General features: G+C 37.4%; 1 protein-coding gene across 3 annotated transcripts in view; it reads right to left on the reverse strand.

The window, feature by feature from the left end:
• The window catches only part of PIAS1 (protein inhibitor of activated STAT 1), a 121,584-nt gene that overhangs the window by 20,356 nt on the left and 86,526 nt on the right, over window positions 1-14,702 (reverse strand). For all 3 annotated transcript variants that reach the window (XM_039219355.1, XM_039219346.1, XM_039219359.1), the window contains exons 7-8: window positions 11,450-11,555; window positions 947-1,020 (exon numbers count right to left, since the gene is read on the reverse strand). In XM_039219355.1, the coding sequence (XP_039075286.1) occupies window positions 947-1,020; window positions 11,450-11,555 (180 nt within the window). The remainder of the gene's footprint in view (window positions 1-946; window positions 1,021-11,449; window positions 11,556-14,702) is intronic.

The raw sequence follows: 14,702 nt of genomic DNA on the forward strand, positions 1-14,702 counted from the left end.
ACGTTTTTTTTATTTATTTCTAGGAGAGAGAGAGAGACAGCGTGAGCAGGGGAGGGTCAGAGAGAGAGGGAGTCACAGACTGAAACAGGCTCCAGGCTCTGAGCTGGCAGTCAGCACAGAGCCCGACGCGGGGCTCGAACCCATGAACCGCGAGATCATGACCCGAGCGAAAGTCGAACGCTTAACCGACTAAGCCACCCAGGCGCCCCACAAATGATTGATTTTGACCTCGTTTTCTGGTTTAAAAATAATTCTAAGTTATTTTTATGTGCATAACCACTTCAGTTATTCAGGCTAAATAGAATAGCTTTTAATTGGTGAATTCTTACAATGTAGACATTGTTGGCAAAATGGTTAAACTGAATGTGTGGGTAAATCATGGCTAGATTTTTATTCAAAAGGATATTATTTTAAACAATGTAATTTCAGGGGTGCTTGAATGGTTCAGTCAGTTGAGCGTCCAACTTCTAATTTCAACTTAGGACATGATCTCACTGTTTGTGAGTTCAAGCCCCACATCAGGCTCCTTGCTAACAGCACAGAACCTGCTTGGGATTCTCTCTCTCTCCCTCTCTCTCTGCCCCTTTTCGGGTTGTTCACTCACTTTCTCAAAATAAACATTAAAAGGTGCGATTTTAATAAATACACCTAGCTAATACATATTCCTTATTTGAACACTTTACACTTGAGTCTGAGAGATAATCATTAGTCACAAGCAATACTTAAATATATCTTACTAAGAGCAGAAAATTTTTAGAGACTTAAAAATTTGGTTAGATTCCAAATCCTATGGCTAAATAATAATGTCTTTCTACTTTTCAGAAACTGTGACAAAGGTGGGCATATTTCAAAAGTAAACATAATATTGTGAATACTGGGAATACTTCATAAAAGGAGAAAAATGTATGTTGAATCTTCTGACAAGCAAACATTAGTTAACACTTACTGGACATAGTAGAGAAACCCTCAGGCTGGTTGTAGCTATTTCACTGTCTGGATCCGCAGTCAATTTCTCTTTAACTGACATTCGATGAAGAGAAAACAAACAAATAGAACACGTTGATTAAAGACACATCAGTGATGCAACATAAGAAAAAGAACAAGGAACTTAAAATGTGGAAGCTTAAAAAAAATGAACTCAAAAATAATCCCTTCAATTATTTTCAATTAACGGAATGGAAATATAAAAACAATTACATGGTTTATAATTTCTTCTCATCTATGGAACAAAAACTGCACTGCATTAACATAAAGGAAATTTGTATAGTAAATTGACATATTCAACTGATGGCAGAATCTTTTCCTTTTATAACTAAGAAACTGAATAAAGGTATTTTTTTAAATTATGACCAACATTGTATTTTAAGAAATTAATCAATAGTATAGATAATAGAATTACCAGCATTTATAAATTTCCCAAAGCTCAGATAATAAAATACACTAATATATTTTATATATTAATTATTCTATTTTTCATTAATTCTATTTTTCTGTTAATTCTATTTTTAAATTATGAAAATATATTAGTTCTATTTTTAAATTATTAAAAAAGTTCAACTGCTTTTCTTCCACATAATTATTTGAGTTTTACATTTATTTATCCATAAACTAATTATGCTATTTTAGGCAAGTCAATTCTCCTCTCTGAGCTTAATTTTGCTTCTAGCTATTTTGCTAGTTCTTATTTTAGAACTCCCACTAGATAATCTCTAGGTCTTTTCAGCTCAAACTTCCTATGGTCCTTAACAGCCAAGGCACTAGTAATAATGGCTATTCTGTTACTTTCTGTCAGTCTTACATAACAAGCACCTTTACACTTCTCATCTGGAATCCTGAGACATATTTTTCTTCTGAAAACTTCAATTTGGAACTTTAAACTTCAACCCTGAGACTGGGGACGCCTAAATGTAGTACTCCGAAATTTTTAGAAATTGCTCCACAAGGACTCTAAAGTTTGTGTGTGTAGGGGGGGGGAGGGGGGGGAGGGCGCCAATGGAGTGGTTGTGTGCATAGTCAATCACAGAAGTTCAGAGCTGTGGCACAACAAAGTGTGACAAGAGAGTTAACATACGGTAGAATTAAGAAAATGGGGAGCAGGAAAGTACTCAGATAAGGAAGAATGATTTCAGAGTAGATGTCTGTTGTGCTGATACCCATTTATGAGAATTAAGAGTCCTGCCTTTATTAAACATGGTGATCTTTACAACCTGGATTTTGTTTTTGAGATGATCTACATTTTAGATATTCTGTCTCCATAAATTAGTGAATCTCAACTACGATGCATATTAGAACTACCTGCAGAGTTTTGTAACTTATAATTGCTCACTGAGTCAGAATCGGAAGAGGGACACCAATGGCTTGTTTTTTAAAAGCTCCAGATGTGATTCTGATGCCAAACTTAAAGGTCATTTCCATTTGGCCTGGAAATTCCAAGGGTTTGAAATCTATATAACTCATAGTCTGCATCTCACACCTGAAAAGGCATAAAATCCCTGGGTTTTAGTTTGGGAAATAAGGTTATCACATCACTTATGCTATACAATAACATATGTAAATTACGGAAAGTATACCTATATGGTTATAGACCCAATCTTAATCCTTTCTTACAAAGATACATTTAATAATATCTTTTTAAAGGTAACAAATAATTGCCATACAATATACACATGTAAACAGAATTGTAATATGATTACTAACCATTCTGCATACCTTCAGCACCCTATCACCACCCTATACACGGCACTGAGAACAGTATGGAGTTGATCTATTTAAACTTCCACTAAAATGAAGCAATACCACAGACCAGAATATCAACCTATGCAAAACGGAGTTCAGTGGTTAGTACTTCCCAAAGAAATTCAAACAGGAGAGGCGAACTGAAGTAGTGGTTAAGAATACAGGATCTTTAAAAGAAAAAAAAAAAAAAAGAATACAGCCCAACTTAGAATTCAGACTTCAGCCTGGTCATTTAACCTTTCCGTGCCTCAGTTTTATCACCTTGTAAATGGTAACCGCAGCAGTTTATAGCAATGTTCTAAGCATTAAATGAGTTAATACACACAAAATGCTTTAAAATAACCTAATATTATCCTCAGTAAATATTAGCTACTGCTACTTTTAAAAAATGTCATTTATATGTTCACTTTCTCTTGGAGATGGCAGAATTTTATGAAATTATTTTAGAATCAGCTTGTCAACTTCTATTTAAAAAAAAAAAGCAATGCCTTTTGCCTTTGCCATTACAGACTCAATCTTAGTCAATCCTTTCATGTAAAGATACTTTTAAAGATCCTACTGGGGAGGGCGCCTGGGTGGCTCAGTCAGTTAAGCGTCCGACTTCAGCTCGCAGTTAGTCAGTTCAAGCCCCGCGTGCGGCTCTGTGCTGACAGCTAGCTCAGAGCCTGGAGACTGGAGATACAGATTCTGTGTCTCCCTCTCTCTGACCCTCCCCTGCTCATGCTGTCTCTCTCTCTCTCCCTCTCTCTCAGAAATAAATAAAACATTAAAAAATTTTTTAAAAAAAGATCTTACTAGGATCTTAATTGGACTGAATTTAATCTATAGGTCAATTTGAAGAGAACCGACATCTCTACAATAACAATACTGAATGTTCCGATCCATTAACATGCTATATCTCACCATTATTCAGGTCTCATTTTAATTTTTCTCAGCACTGTTTTAAAGTTTTCAGCATACAAATATTGCACGTATTTTATGTGACATATTCCTAAGTATTTCATATTTCTGGATGTTATAGTAAATTCTTTGTTTTTTTAAATTTCACTATTCATTCAGTGCTAACAGAAATACAACTGATTTATAAATTGACTGTGTATTCTGCAACCTTGCTTAAATTCATGTATTAGTTCTAGTTGCTTTTTAATAAATTCTTTAAGTTGTTTTCTACATACACAATGAAGTCATCTTCAAATAAAGACAATGATTATTTATTCATTTCTAATCTGTTGCTTTATTGCGCTAGCCTTTTTTCTTGCTTTACTGTGCTAGCTAGATCTCAAAGGCAGCGCTGAACAGAAATATTAAGAGCTGATACTCTGGTCTTTTTCCCAACTTGGGAGTAAAGCATTCTAGTTTCTCACCACTAACTCTAATATTAGCTAAAGGCTTTCTGTAAATATCATTTTATTACACTGAGGCAGCTCCCCTCTCTTCTATTTTGCTGAGAATGTTACCATGAATAGATCCTGAGTTTTGACCAGATGTTTCTCCTGCATCAATGGAGATGATCATATAATTTTTTCTTCTTTTTAAGTTTGCTGAGGTGAATTATACTGACTGATTTTCACATATACTGTATGAACCTAATATTCCTGGGATAAACTCTACTTGGTTAATAGATTATGTCTTTTTAATTTTAATTGAAGTATAGCTGACATACTGTATCATAATCTTTTCACATATCAACTTAGAATTGACTTAGCTAACAATTCTGAAAAAAAAAAAAAAAGTTGGAAGACTCTCTTTGACTTCAATACTTACAATCAAGCTACAGTAACCATTACTGTTGTATTGGCATAAGAACAGACATAAAGGTCAAGGGAGAATAACAGAGTCCAGAAAGAGTCTATATCTATGGTCAATTGGGTTTTTGAAAGGTAATTAAATACAGAAAAAGATAGTCTTTTCAAAAATGTTGTTGTAACTGGGTATCTATATGAGGAAAATGAACCTCTAACCTTACCTTGCATCATATACAAAAATTAACTTCAGAAAAAAATATCTGTGAGCTCAGGTTAGGCAAAGCCTTCACAGTATGCAAAAAGCACAAACTACAAGAAAAAATGGGGAAAAGATTTGAACTGACATTGCATCAAAGAAGCTATAAGGATAACAAATAGCAGAGGGCATCATTAGTCATTAGGAAAATGCAAATTAAAATCACGAGATACTACTACATACTGACCAGAACAGCTAAAACTCAAAGCAACATGACAATGCCAAATGCTAGTGAAGATGCCGAAAAACTCAAAATCACATAATTGTTGGTGGGAATGCAAAAATATTCATTTTATAAGAAACTGCCAGTCGTAGCATGTGACTGCAATCTGAGTCCTAAATATTTACCCAAGAGAAACAAAAACATATGTCTACAAGAGTGGGATATCCATATGCAGAATATAAATATTTAAGCAGCTTTATTTATGATAGTGCAAAACTAGAAACAACCTAAATGTCCATCAACTGATAAATGGATAAACAAATGGTAGTTTGGGTAAATGGAATACTACTCAGTAACAAAGAGGGAAAAAAAACCTACATGGATGAATCTCAAAAGCATTATACTAAGTTAAAGAAGCCAGACGTAAAAAGCTATAAGCTGCAGACCTTGAAATAGCTGACATTTTAGAAAACACAAAACCACAGAGACAGAAGTCACATCCATGGTTACAGGCACTGGGGATAAGGGGCTGAGATGAACTGCAAGGGGCCACAGGGGAACTTCCTGGGATGAAGGACATTCTGTATTTTGATTGTGGCAGTGGTTCATGATTGCATACAACCGTAAAATTCATCCAACTGTACAATTCAAAAGGTGAATTTTTCCTTTTGTAAACTATACTTCATTAAACATAACCAGAAGAAAAAAGAGAGAGAGAAAGAGAGGGGGGGAAAAATCACGTTAAATTTAGTCACAGCAAGTAAGGAAAAATAAATAAAGTAAGCAAACTCCTTAGAATGTATGGGCAAGGAAGTAAAAAATAAAGACTGGTCATAATATTTACCCTGCAATATCAAACAACATGTGGTAAGTCTTCTGGGAATTAAAGTTTTCCTGTGTCACTGTGAGTGCAGTGGGGTAAGAGTGTCTTATCATATGACCCATAAATGAAGCTGTATTAGCCACATTTAAAATTAATCTTTTTAAAAACCTCTGTTGTCATGACCTATGAGATTTAGCAACTAATCAGTCACATGTGCCTATATTTGAGTTTAATTTAAGTATAATTTAAAATTCAGTTCTTTGGTTGCACTGGTCACATTTCAGAGCTCAACAGGCACATGTTGCTGGCAGCTACCACACGGCACAGTGCAGATGTACATTTCCATCATCACAGATCTTTCTATTTCTGTTGCTCTAGGGGTTTTTTTAAATATATAAATTCTATCATTCTTCAATATCAGATTATTTTATAGTCAACCTTTTAGAATTTTAAGGCTGTGAACAACTGAATATATTAAGTTCAATACTTTATTTTATAGGCAAAGAAACAGGCACAGAGACCAAATTCTTATTCTGGATTTCCTTAAGGCAGCAGATATACCTCAACAAAAATCTGAGGATCTTCTATGTGCCAGGAACTGTGCATGAGGAAGACAAATAAGATTAAATTCCTGCCCAGAGAAACTCAAGAGTCTAGTTGAGGGTTTAGCTGCAAAGTGGGGTCATCCCTAATGTGCTCTAAAAGAAATGTGTTCAGGAAGCAAGTCGAAAGTGAACTCCTCTCCTCCAGAGGTTCTGAGATGCCTCCCTGGAAACACGAAGGATAACTGGAGTCAGGCAAAGAACAGGGAAGTGTGGAGGCACAGAGAACAAGGCTGGCAAAAGCAGTGCAGAAAGGAAAAGAATCCAGTATTTTTGGAATATAAAGTACAAGGGTGAACACAAAGGACACTGGGAAGCAGTGAGCAGGGGCCACGACATAGAAAGCTGCATCTGTCATGTTAACAAAGTTGGGAGTTTTTACTCTAACGATGTTACAAAGCCACAGATTGCAAGGAAGTGGTAAGATTCGGTCTGTACTAATCACTTAGGTTGCTACCAGGAGAGAGCTATGAAGAGGGACCAAGGAAGAAGAGGGATACTTAAGAATATGGGGTCTTTTTGTTTTTTTACATAGTTTTTAATGTCTTTTATTTATTTCTGAGAGAGAGAGAGAGAGAGAGAGCGTGAGCAGGGGAGGGTCAGAGAGAGAGGGAAACAGAGAATTGGAAACAGGCTCTGAGCTGGCTGTCAGCACAGAGCCCGACACGGGGCTCGAACTCACGATCCGTGAGATCATGACCGGAGCCGAAGTCAGACATTTAGCCAACTGAGCCACGCAGGCACCCCAAGAATAGGTTTTTTAAATATAGTTTTTTAAAATAAATATGAGAGCTTAAATGAGGGTAATGACAGTAGAGAGAGAAGACAGATTTGGAAAACATTTAGGCTGGAAGTTTGACAGGATTCAGGGACTTCAGTTTTAATACTTGAATTTGGGGGCGCATGGGTGGTTCAGGCAGTGAAGTGTCCGACTTCAGCTCAGGTCAGGATCTCGCGGTCCCTGAGTTCAGGCCCCATGTCGGGCTCTGTGCTGACAGCTCAGAGCCTGCAGCCTGCTTCAGATTCTGTGTCTCCCCCTCTCTCTGCCCGTCCCTTGCTTGTGCTCTTTCTCGAAAATAAATAAGCATTAAAAAAATTTTAAATACTTGAATTTGAGGACCCAAAAGAATGTTTCAGTGAAGGTGGTTAGCTAACTATACATATCTATATATGAAATTCAGGGGAAGGTCCAGGATAAGACATGTGCTCATTTAAACCGCAAGATCAGACAGATGTGACGGTCTCGACAAAGTATGCAGAGAAGTGGGCCCAGGAGGACACGCCAGGGAGAACGAAGGTTTAGGATGCTTCCCTTAAGAGAATCTGCTAAGGGCAAGTGATTGAGAAGAAACAAGAGAATTTCAAGGATAAAGTGGTTGGTATGAAATGCAGCAAAAAAACGAAGATGAAAACTGAAAAGAGAAACTTTAAATTGTGAGGCCTGCAAGAGAAGTCTCAGTGGAACGACAGGAGGTAAAAGGGCACAATGGGCTGCAGTGAGGAGCGAGACAGCAAATGTAGGCGACTCTGAAAAAAAGTAGGAGGACAACACACAGGAAGAAGACAGAGCTCTACCTCGAGTACAGAACTGCTTGTTTTCATATCTTTTAAAGGATGAAAAAGGCTGACAGGAAGCGCTTATAGAGAGGGAGGAACCAAAATACAGGACAAAGAACAGATAAATGGGGGGACGAGGTCTCAGAATACTGCTTCCGGGCATCTCCACCCAGATGTCTCACAGAGATAAAGACAGTGTAAGCATGCACTCTGACCCCTCCAACCCTCCCCACGTCTTTGCCATTTCAGTAAATGGCACTACCGTGTAACCAGTTTAAGAGGCCTAGAATTCCTCCTTGACCTCTTCTTTTTCTTCCCTCCCCACATGCAATCCGTCACCATTGCTACCCTTCAGTACTTCTCGAACCGTCAACTTCTACGCCATCAACATTACCTACGGTCTAGACACAATCACCTCGTACCTGGACAACAGGTTCCTAACTGGCCCCACCACCTCAGCCCAGCCCCTCTCCAGTTCAGTCATCAGAGCGAGAGCAATCTTCTTCTTTTCTTTTTTTTCTAATGTTTACTTATTTTTGAGAGAGAGAGAGAGAGAGAGAGAGAGAGAGCGAGAGCGAGCGAGAGCGGGGCAGAGAGATGGGACACAGAGGATCCAAAGCGGGCTCTGCAAGCAAGCCTGATGCGGGGCTTGAACTCATGAACCGTTAGATCATGACCTGAACCGAAGTCAGACGCTCAACCACCTTTATGTCATCCTCTACACCTTTATGTCATCTGTATGAACTCACCCCGTGGCTGTCTCTCTGCCCACTGTCCTCCTTGGTTCTCTCTTCTCCAGCTCCACTGGCCTTGTCTCTTGGCATATTCCCCTCTCCTCGTGGCCTTAACTCTGCCTCATCTTTATAATCTTGTCTTTAAACATCACAGCACCAGACAGGGCTATGTTCTGTTGTTACCTCCAGAGCTCCCTGTCTTTCTTCTTCAAGGCACATGTCACAACTGTAATTCATTAATGACTTGTTCAATCATTTAATTCTGTCTTTCCCACCAGACTGCAAACTTCTAAGGGATGCAGAGACGGTGTGTGTCTTGTTTAATGCTATATTCTCCTGTGCCTGGAACACTGTAGACTCTTAATATAATTTCTTGAGTGAGAAGAATAAATGAATATAAGATTAACTTTGAGCAGAAAAAGGGACATTTCCCCCTGAGACTGAAGAGAAGAAGTAAGGGTAGTTACAAATGTAGAGCAGTTACGGTGGCACTAACATTAAGGAAGCAGTGGGCAGCTGAGAGAATTAATACCTTGTAGTCCCAATGTCCCTGCAACGGTAGTGTGCTAATAAGAGGGGGTAACAGTGTTTGAGTAAAGTGTGGCCAAGGTTTGAAGTGACAGCTGCAGGGAAGAGGGAGACAGGAACATGATAAAAAATAAGGGCTGTCTTTTGTGATTGAGGGAACAACACTACACAAAGGTGGAAACCACAGGACAAAAATCTACTAAAGCAAATGAATCAGAGTAGATTTCTCTGTGAAAAGTCTCAATATTATGGACTTTATTCTTTCAAGAACATAACAGTGCCTGATTTGACAAATACGACTTCGCCAGCAGAATTTACTGATAAGACTAAGAATGACTTACAGTGCATATATTTTTAGGTAATTTGATTCTTCAAAAATAGCTGAGAAATCTGTCAACACTTTCTTCTGTCAAGTTGTTTTATACAATCTTTTAATTACACAATTAATTTGTTGGGAAAGTTATTTCTTTATAGATAGCATAAAGGCAAACAATCTGTTGCTTAGAGAATTACAACGAATGTCTTACTGGTAGGATCCAAATTAATGTTTTACTGGTTCTCCAGGCCAGTAAGCAAGATAAGAAAAAACTGCCACAAAAATCCCACCCCATCTGCAACTACGCTCTGCTCCCAGCACTGTATCAGAGATGAAATAAATAGCCTCTGAATTAAGAAAGTTTTTATTACTTCACAGTGGCTGACAGTGGTACCTTCCAGAAAATAAAATAATTCTAGGCTCACCTTCCCACTCCCCCTCCAGATGGTGCTACAAATACAAGTGGAGAAGAGTTAACAGCCTGAGCAAAAACAGCTTGCCCTACTACCACCACCACCACCACCACCACCACCATTATTATTAAATAGAACAGGCACATCTGCCTCCATCTGTTGGTATTACTTTCTCCACACAAGCTCACATAATTACACAGGGCTGACTAGATGAGATTCTAGCACTGTGTGGCAGATATGAAGATTCTCAGTAGAATGACTGGAAATGGACTTCAGTGAGTGTGAAAGAGAAAAGTTCTTCTCCTACATTCTCCTTCAAAGCAGATGTCTGTCCCTCTTCACTTTGTCCTGGCCAGCCAGGGCTTCCTCTCCCCTAGACCCGGAACCAGTGCTGTCACTGTAGCTCCCTACGGTCTTTGGAGGAATGTCTACAGAGGCATTAGCCAAAAGTATGCTGGTCTGGACTCAGGATTCCTTGCATTTTAAAAAAGGGTCCTTGTAATGCAGAAAAATGCTTCAATGAACTATTATTGAGGGTATACTGCTATTCAGAGGTAGTGGGATCTTTCAATCTGGCACAGATACCAGTTAGAAAAGATAAAAGCTAAGCCACAAAGGAAAGTGAGGGGAAAGCCGGTCTTCACTACTTTATTAGTTCTTTTCACCAGAATGTGCCTAACTACAAATCTGAGAGTGGGGTTCATTAGTCAACTCACATCAAGAATCCTTAAAGAGTAGCTATCTAACCCCTGCCTGTAAAGTTTTGTTCCCTAAGTGTCCAGCCCCATCCCTGAATCCATCCATGAAGAATCTCTCTCTCTCACAAAGAAAAGCATAAAAGAAGAACTCAGTTCACCTCTTTGGAAAAGCTGTCAACCTCTGGCCTTAACCCTCAAAACCTTAGGCCAGAACAGTCCATTTGCAGACCTTACTGCATCTCAAATCCAACACGACAAAATGAACCATCTAGTTATTTATGACTATAAACCCAGACTTTGGAGGAGCTTTAGAAATCATGTGGTCACAACCTCTTCTTACAGATGAGGAATACAAGACTCTGAGGAGTAGAGGGACTTGTCCAAGGTTATATAACTGACTAACAGAACCCATGTAACTATTGCTTTTACCATCCCACAAACTCTCTCTTTATTAATGCAGGGATACTGTCCTCACATATCCCAGCACATTTTTTCTGGATAAGCCTAAAGTATAAAATAATTCTCATGAAATACACACCAAAATTTCCTTCCTGTCTCCTTGAATTCCTTAAACATTTATTTATTTTATGGAATTTTAGTAAAATATTCTTCCATACGCATTTATTGGCTTTCCAAAATTAATTTTAAGATCAGTAAAATGCAGATTATAAAACATAGGTCATAATAAAGATATAAAAACTACTTTTAAGTCTTGATTTACTCTGCTCAGAAAACAAGTTTTCAGTGTTTTGAACCCTCTATGACAAGCTCTAGTGAAAAAAGAAATTTGTCGAAAAGTTATTGAGTAGAAAGCACACTATTCTAATCTTTACAAAAATAGTTCAGCTACATAAATGAAATAAGTTTATTATACGTACTTAAAGCTCTAGAATGATCCGGATTCCTTATTCCCTTTGCTCGTAACCTCTGAAGAAGAACTGTTGAGGACAACTGTTTTACAAGATATACTGCCATGGAATAGTTCTGGAAAAAAAAAAAAAAAAAGATGTAGAAAACAAACAACATATGTAAGTAAATAGTACATCTATTTTAATCTCACAATGATAGGGAGAGAAAACTAACACTTCTTAAAACACCTACTGCGTGGCCAGGTACTATCTTAGGTGTTTTTATGAACAGTAATTAATTGAGTCCTAACCAAAAAGCTCCTGAGGTTGTCATAAACCTACTTTTATGGACGAGGAAGTCGAGTGTAGAGAAGTAAAAGAATTTTGCAACTCTCAAGCAATAAAGCCAAGTCTGTCATGCTTCCATATTACCTGACTACCTATGCTTGAAGCTAATCAATTTTTGGCACCCTATATTTAAAAAAAAAAAACCAAACAACTATTAAAATTAAATCTAAGCCAAGGCCAATAAGATGTCAAAGTCACTACAAACCACATTTAGTAGGTAACAGATATACCTAAATAATAGTACCTATTAAAAAATTACAAATTAGATTGGCTTCCTTATCTATACCACTGTATCTCTCTTTATGTCTCTAACTAGTTTTGAAAAGACCCTATGTGGGCCATTATCACAGACAGAGGGACTATTAAAGATTCTCAAAGAGAAGCTACTGGTTAGGTAGATGAATAGATGAATATCCATTACCAGTAGAGGACCAGTAGAGGAGATGGTAGAAGGAGAAAGTAACAAAGAAAATAGTTAATCATAAACCAAGGCAGAGTGAAGGGTACATGACTGGATAAGAGGAAGAAAAGAGCTGAAGCTTATTAAGGGGAGAAGAGAGATCCAACTGAGAAGGCCCACTTTCCATTTGCTGTTGGGATCAAGAGGAAGATCAAGAGATCTGGAAAGAAGCAAAAGGAAAAATACTTACTGCCACCTTCTAGATTATAACTACATAGTTTCGGAAGCACTCTTAACATATACTATCTACTTCGTTTAAACCTCACAGAAGGCCTATAAGAGACAAGAAGAATAAGTATTTTTCTAAGTAAAGGACTCATGGAATGGAGGCACAAAAAGATATGTCATCTGCTCATAATCATACATCTTCCTGGTAATAGCTGGCACTAGAAACCAGGAAGAAAGAGTACGGATGGCAGGACAATGGACTTAATGGCCAAGGCTACCGTAGCTCTCTATCATTCCTGCTTTCACCCACCTTGTTTGCTTCGACCCTCCTAACCTAGCCCAAAGTATAGTCCAACTTTCAGACTTTTAAAAATGCATTCCCCTCTTTTAACAACAAGAGAAAATATCCTCTGGCTCGCCAAATTTTCATCCGGAGTTCAGAAACCTATCACATGTTATATATTTTTCTGGGAAAACAAAATGAAAGGTTGAAAGGGCTAATTTACAAGTAATCTTAAAACCTGCCTAACTTTTAGAGCATACATATCAATCTAATTTAAAACTGAAAGGCTTCTTCTGGGGAGAAAAAAACCTTATTCACCCTTATTATTTATTTGATTAATGTTTCGAGTATGATAGAAACTAGAGAAATGCTAATTAACACTGTGAAATTATGTACTGACAGCTTGAGTCTTCAGTACTAGAAATTACCCTCAGGCTTTATATGATTTTTTAAGGAGAGATCAAGTAGAAACCACAACTACAAGTTTAGTGAAAAGGTATGTTCACTCTAGCTGAAACATGTAACAAATTAAAAAAAGCAGCAAGAAGAATTTGAGTATTAACAAAAGCCACTTGTATTGATAATATGGAATTTAATTCTATAGCACTTGAAAGAGATTCAGCAGGAAAAAATCCCCAAGCTTTACGGTGGCATGATATCTTGTTCAGGTAAATGATAATGCGTTGTTTCTGCTAACCTTTCAAATTACTCATAAATATTGCATTACACTGAGGTTTTTGTCAATTTTGAAAGTCTTCAAAATTGTCTATCAAGTTCAAAGGACATTTTCTCCATAATTAAGATATAATCTCCTCATTAAGTGCCCTTTACACCAGTATCTAAATAACTTTTCTCTAAACAATGAGAGTTTAATAAACACTAAATATAGTGATTACCCTGATAGGATAAGAAGTTACAATATGGCTCACTTATTTACTTCAAGCAATGTACTAGCTCTTCTGTTTTAAAAAATACTGTCTTTTTAAAATTGAGATGTAGGGGTGCTTGGGGGGCTCAGTCGGTTAAGTGTCTGACTCTTGATTTTTGCTCAGGTCATAATCTCACAGTTCATGAGTTCGAGCCCCACATCAGCTCTGCACTGACAGTGTAGAACATGCTTGAGACTCACAATCTCTCTCTTTCTCTCTCTGCCCCTCCCCTGCTCCCTCAAAAAAGAAAATAAAATTTAAAAATTAAAAAAAAAATTTAATATAATTGACATAAAACATTGTATAAATTTAAGGTACACAACATGTTGATTTGATACACTTCTATATTGTAAAAGGATTACCACCTTAGCTTTAGTTGACATTTAACTCTTCTAATCCTTTGGAGATACACTTCCAACATTTCTCGGTGGCAACTCGTAACTCAAATTAATCCCCCAAACAATAAGAGATCCCATACTAATCAGAGTATCTTTACAAGCTGAATTAAAACTAGTGACAGAAAAACAATCTAATAAGTTATCTTCTGGGCTTTCATAAAGAATAATTTTCCTTCATTAAAAAAAAAAAAAAGAAGATGAAGAAGAATTGTCTTTCAATGTTTTACTTCAAAAAGGTCTCCAATTTGTAGACTGGGGTCTACACAAAGATCTTACCTACTAGGTAAGACTAGACCACCTTCAAAACACTGAAGATCCTGTCTTCTCTCTGAGGTTGGAAAGGCTTTCCTCTCTCCTCTAATGCCATACACCAGCACATCTCCCTGCTCTCCCACAGTCTGAGACTTCTGACAGAGGTCACTGCAAACACCCCAGTAGGCTATACTTTCCACATATGGGCAAAAAAAAAAAAAACAAAAAACAAAGAACATTTTCAATACCCTCTTCAAAAAGGGAGACCAAAAGGGGAACCCCAAGGGACACTAGAAGTAAAACATTTAAAAGGAATTAAAAAACCACTGGTGACATACTAATTTGACGAAGGAAAAAATATAATCTGGATAGTTGTCAAAAAGGGATGCTGATAAAATTCACAATCCGTGTCTCACAAAGATAACCAGTAAAAGAGCAATATAGG

The sequence above is a fragment of the Hyaena hyaena genome, unplaced genomic scaffold (genome assembly GCF_003009895.1).
Source record: "Hyaena hyaena isolate Hyena2069 unplaced genomic scaffold, ASM300989v1 scaffold_15, whole genome shotgun sequence".
NCBI lineage: Eukaryota > Metazoa > Chordata > Mammalia > Carnivora > Hyaenidae > Hyaena > Hyaena hyaena.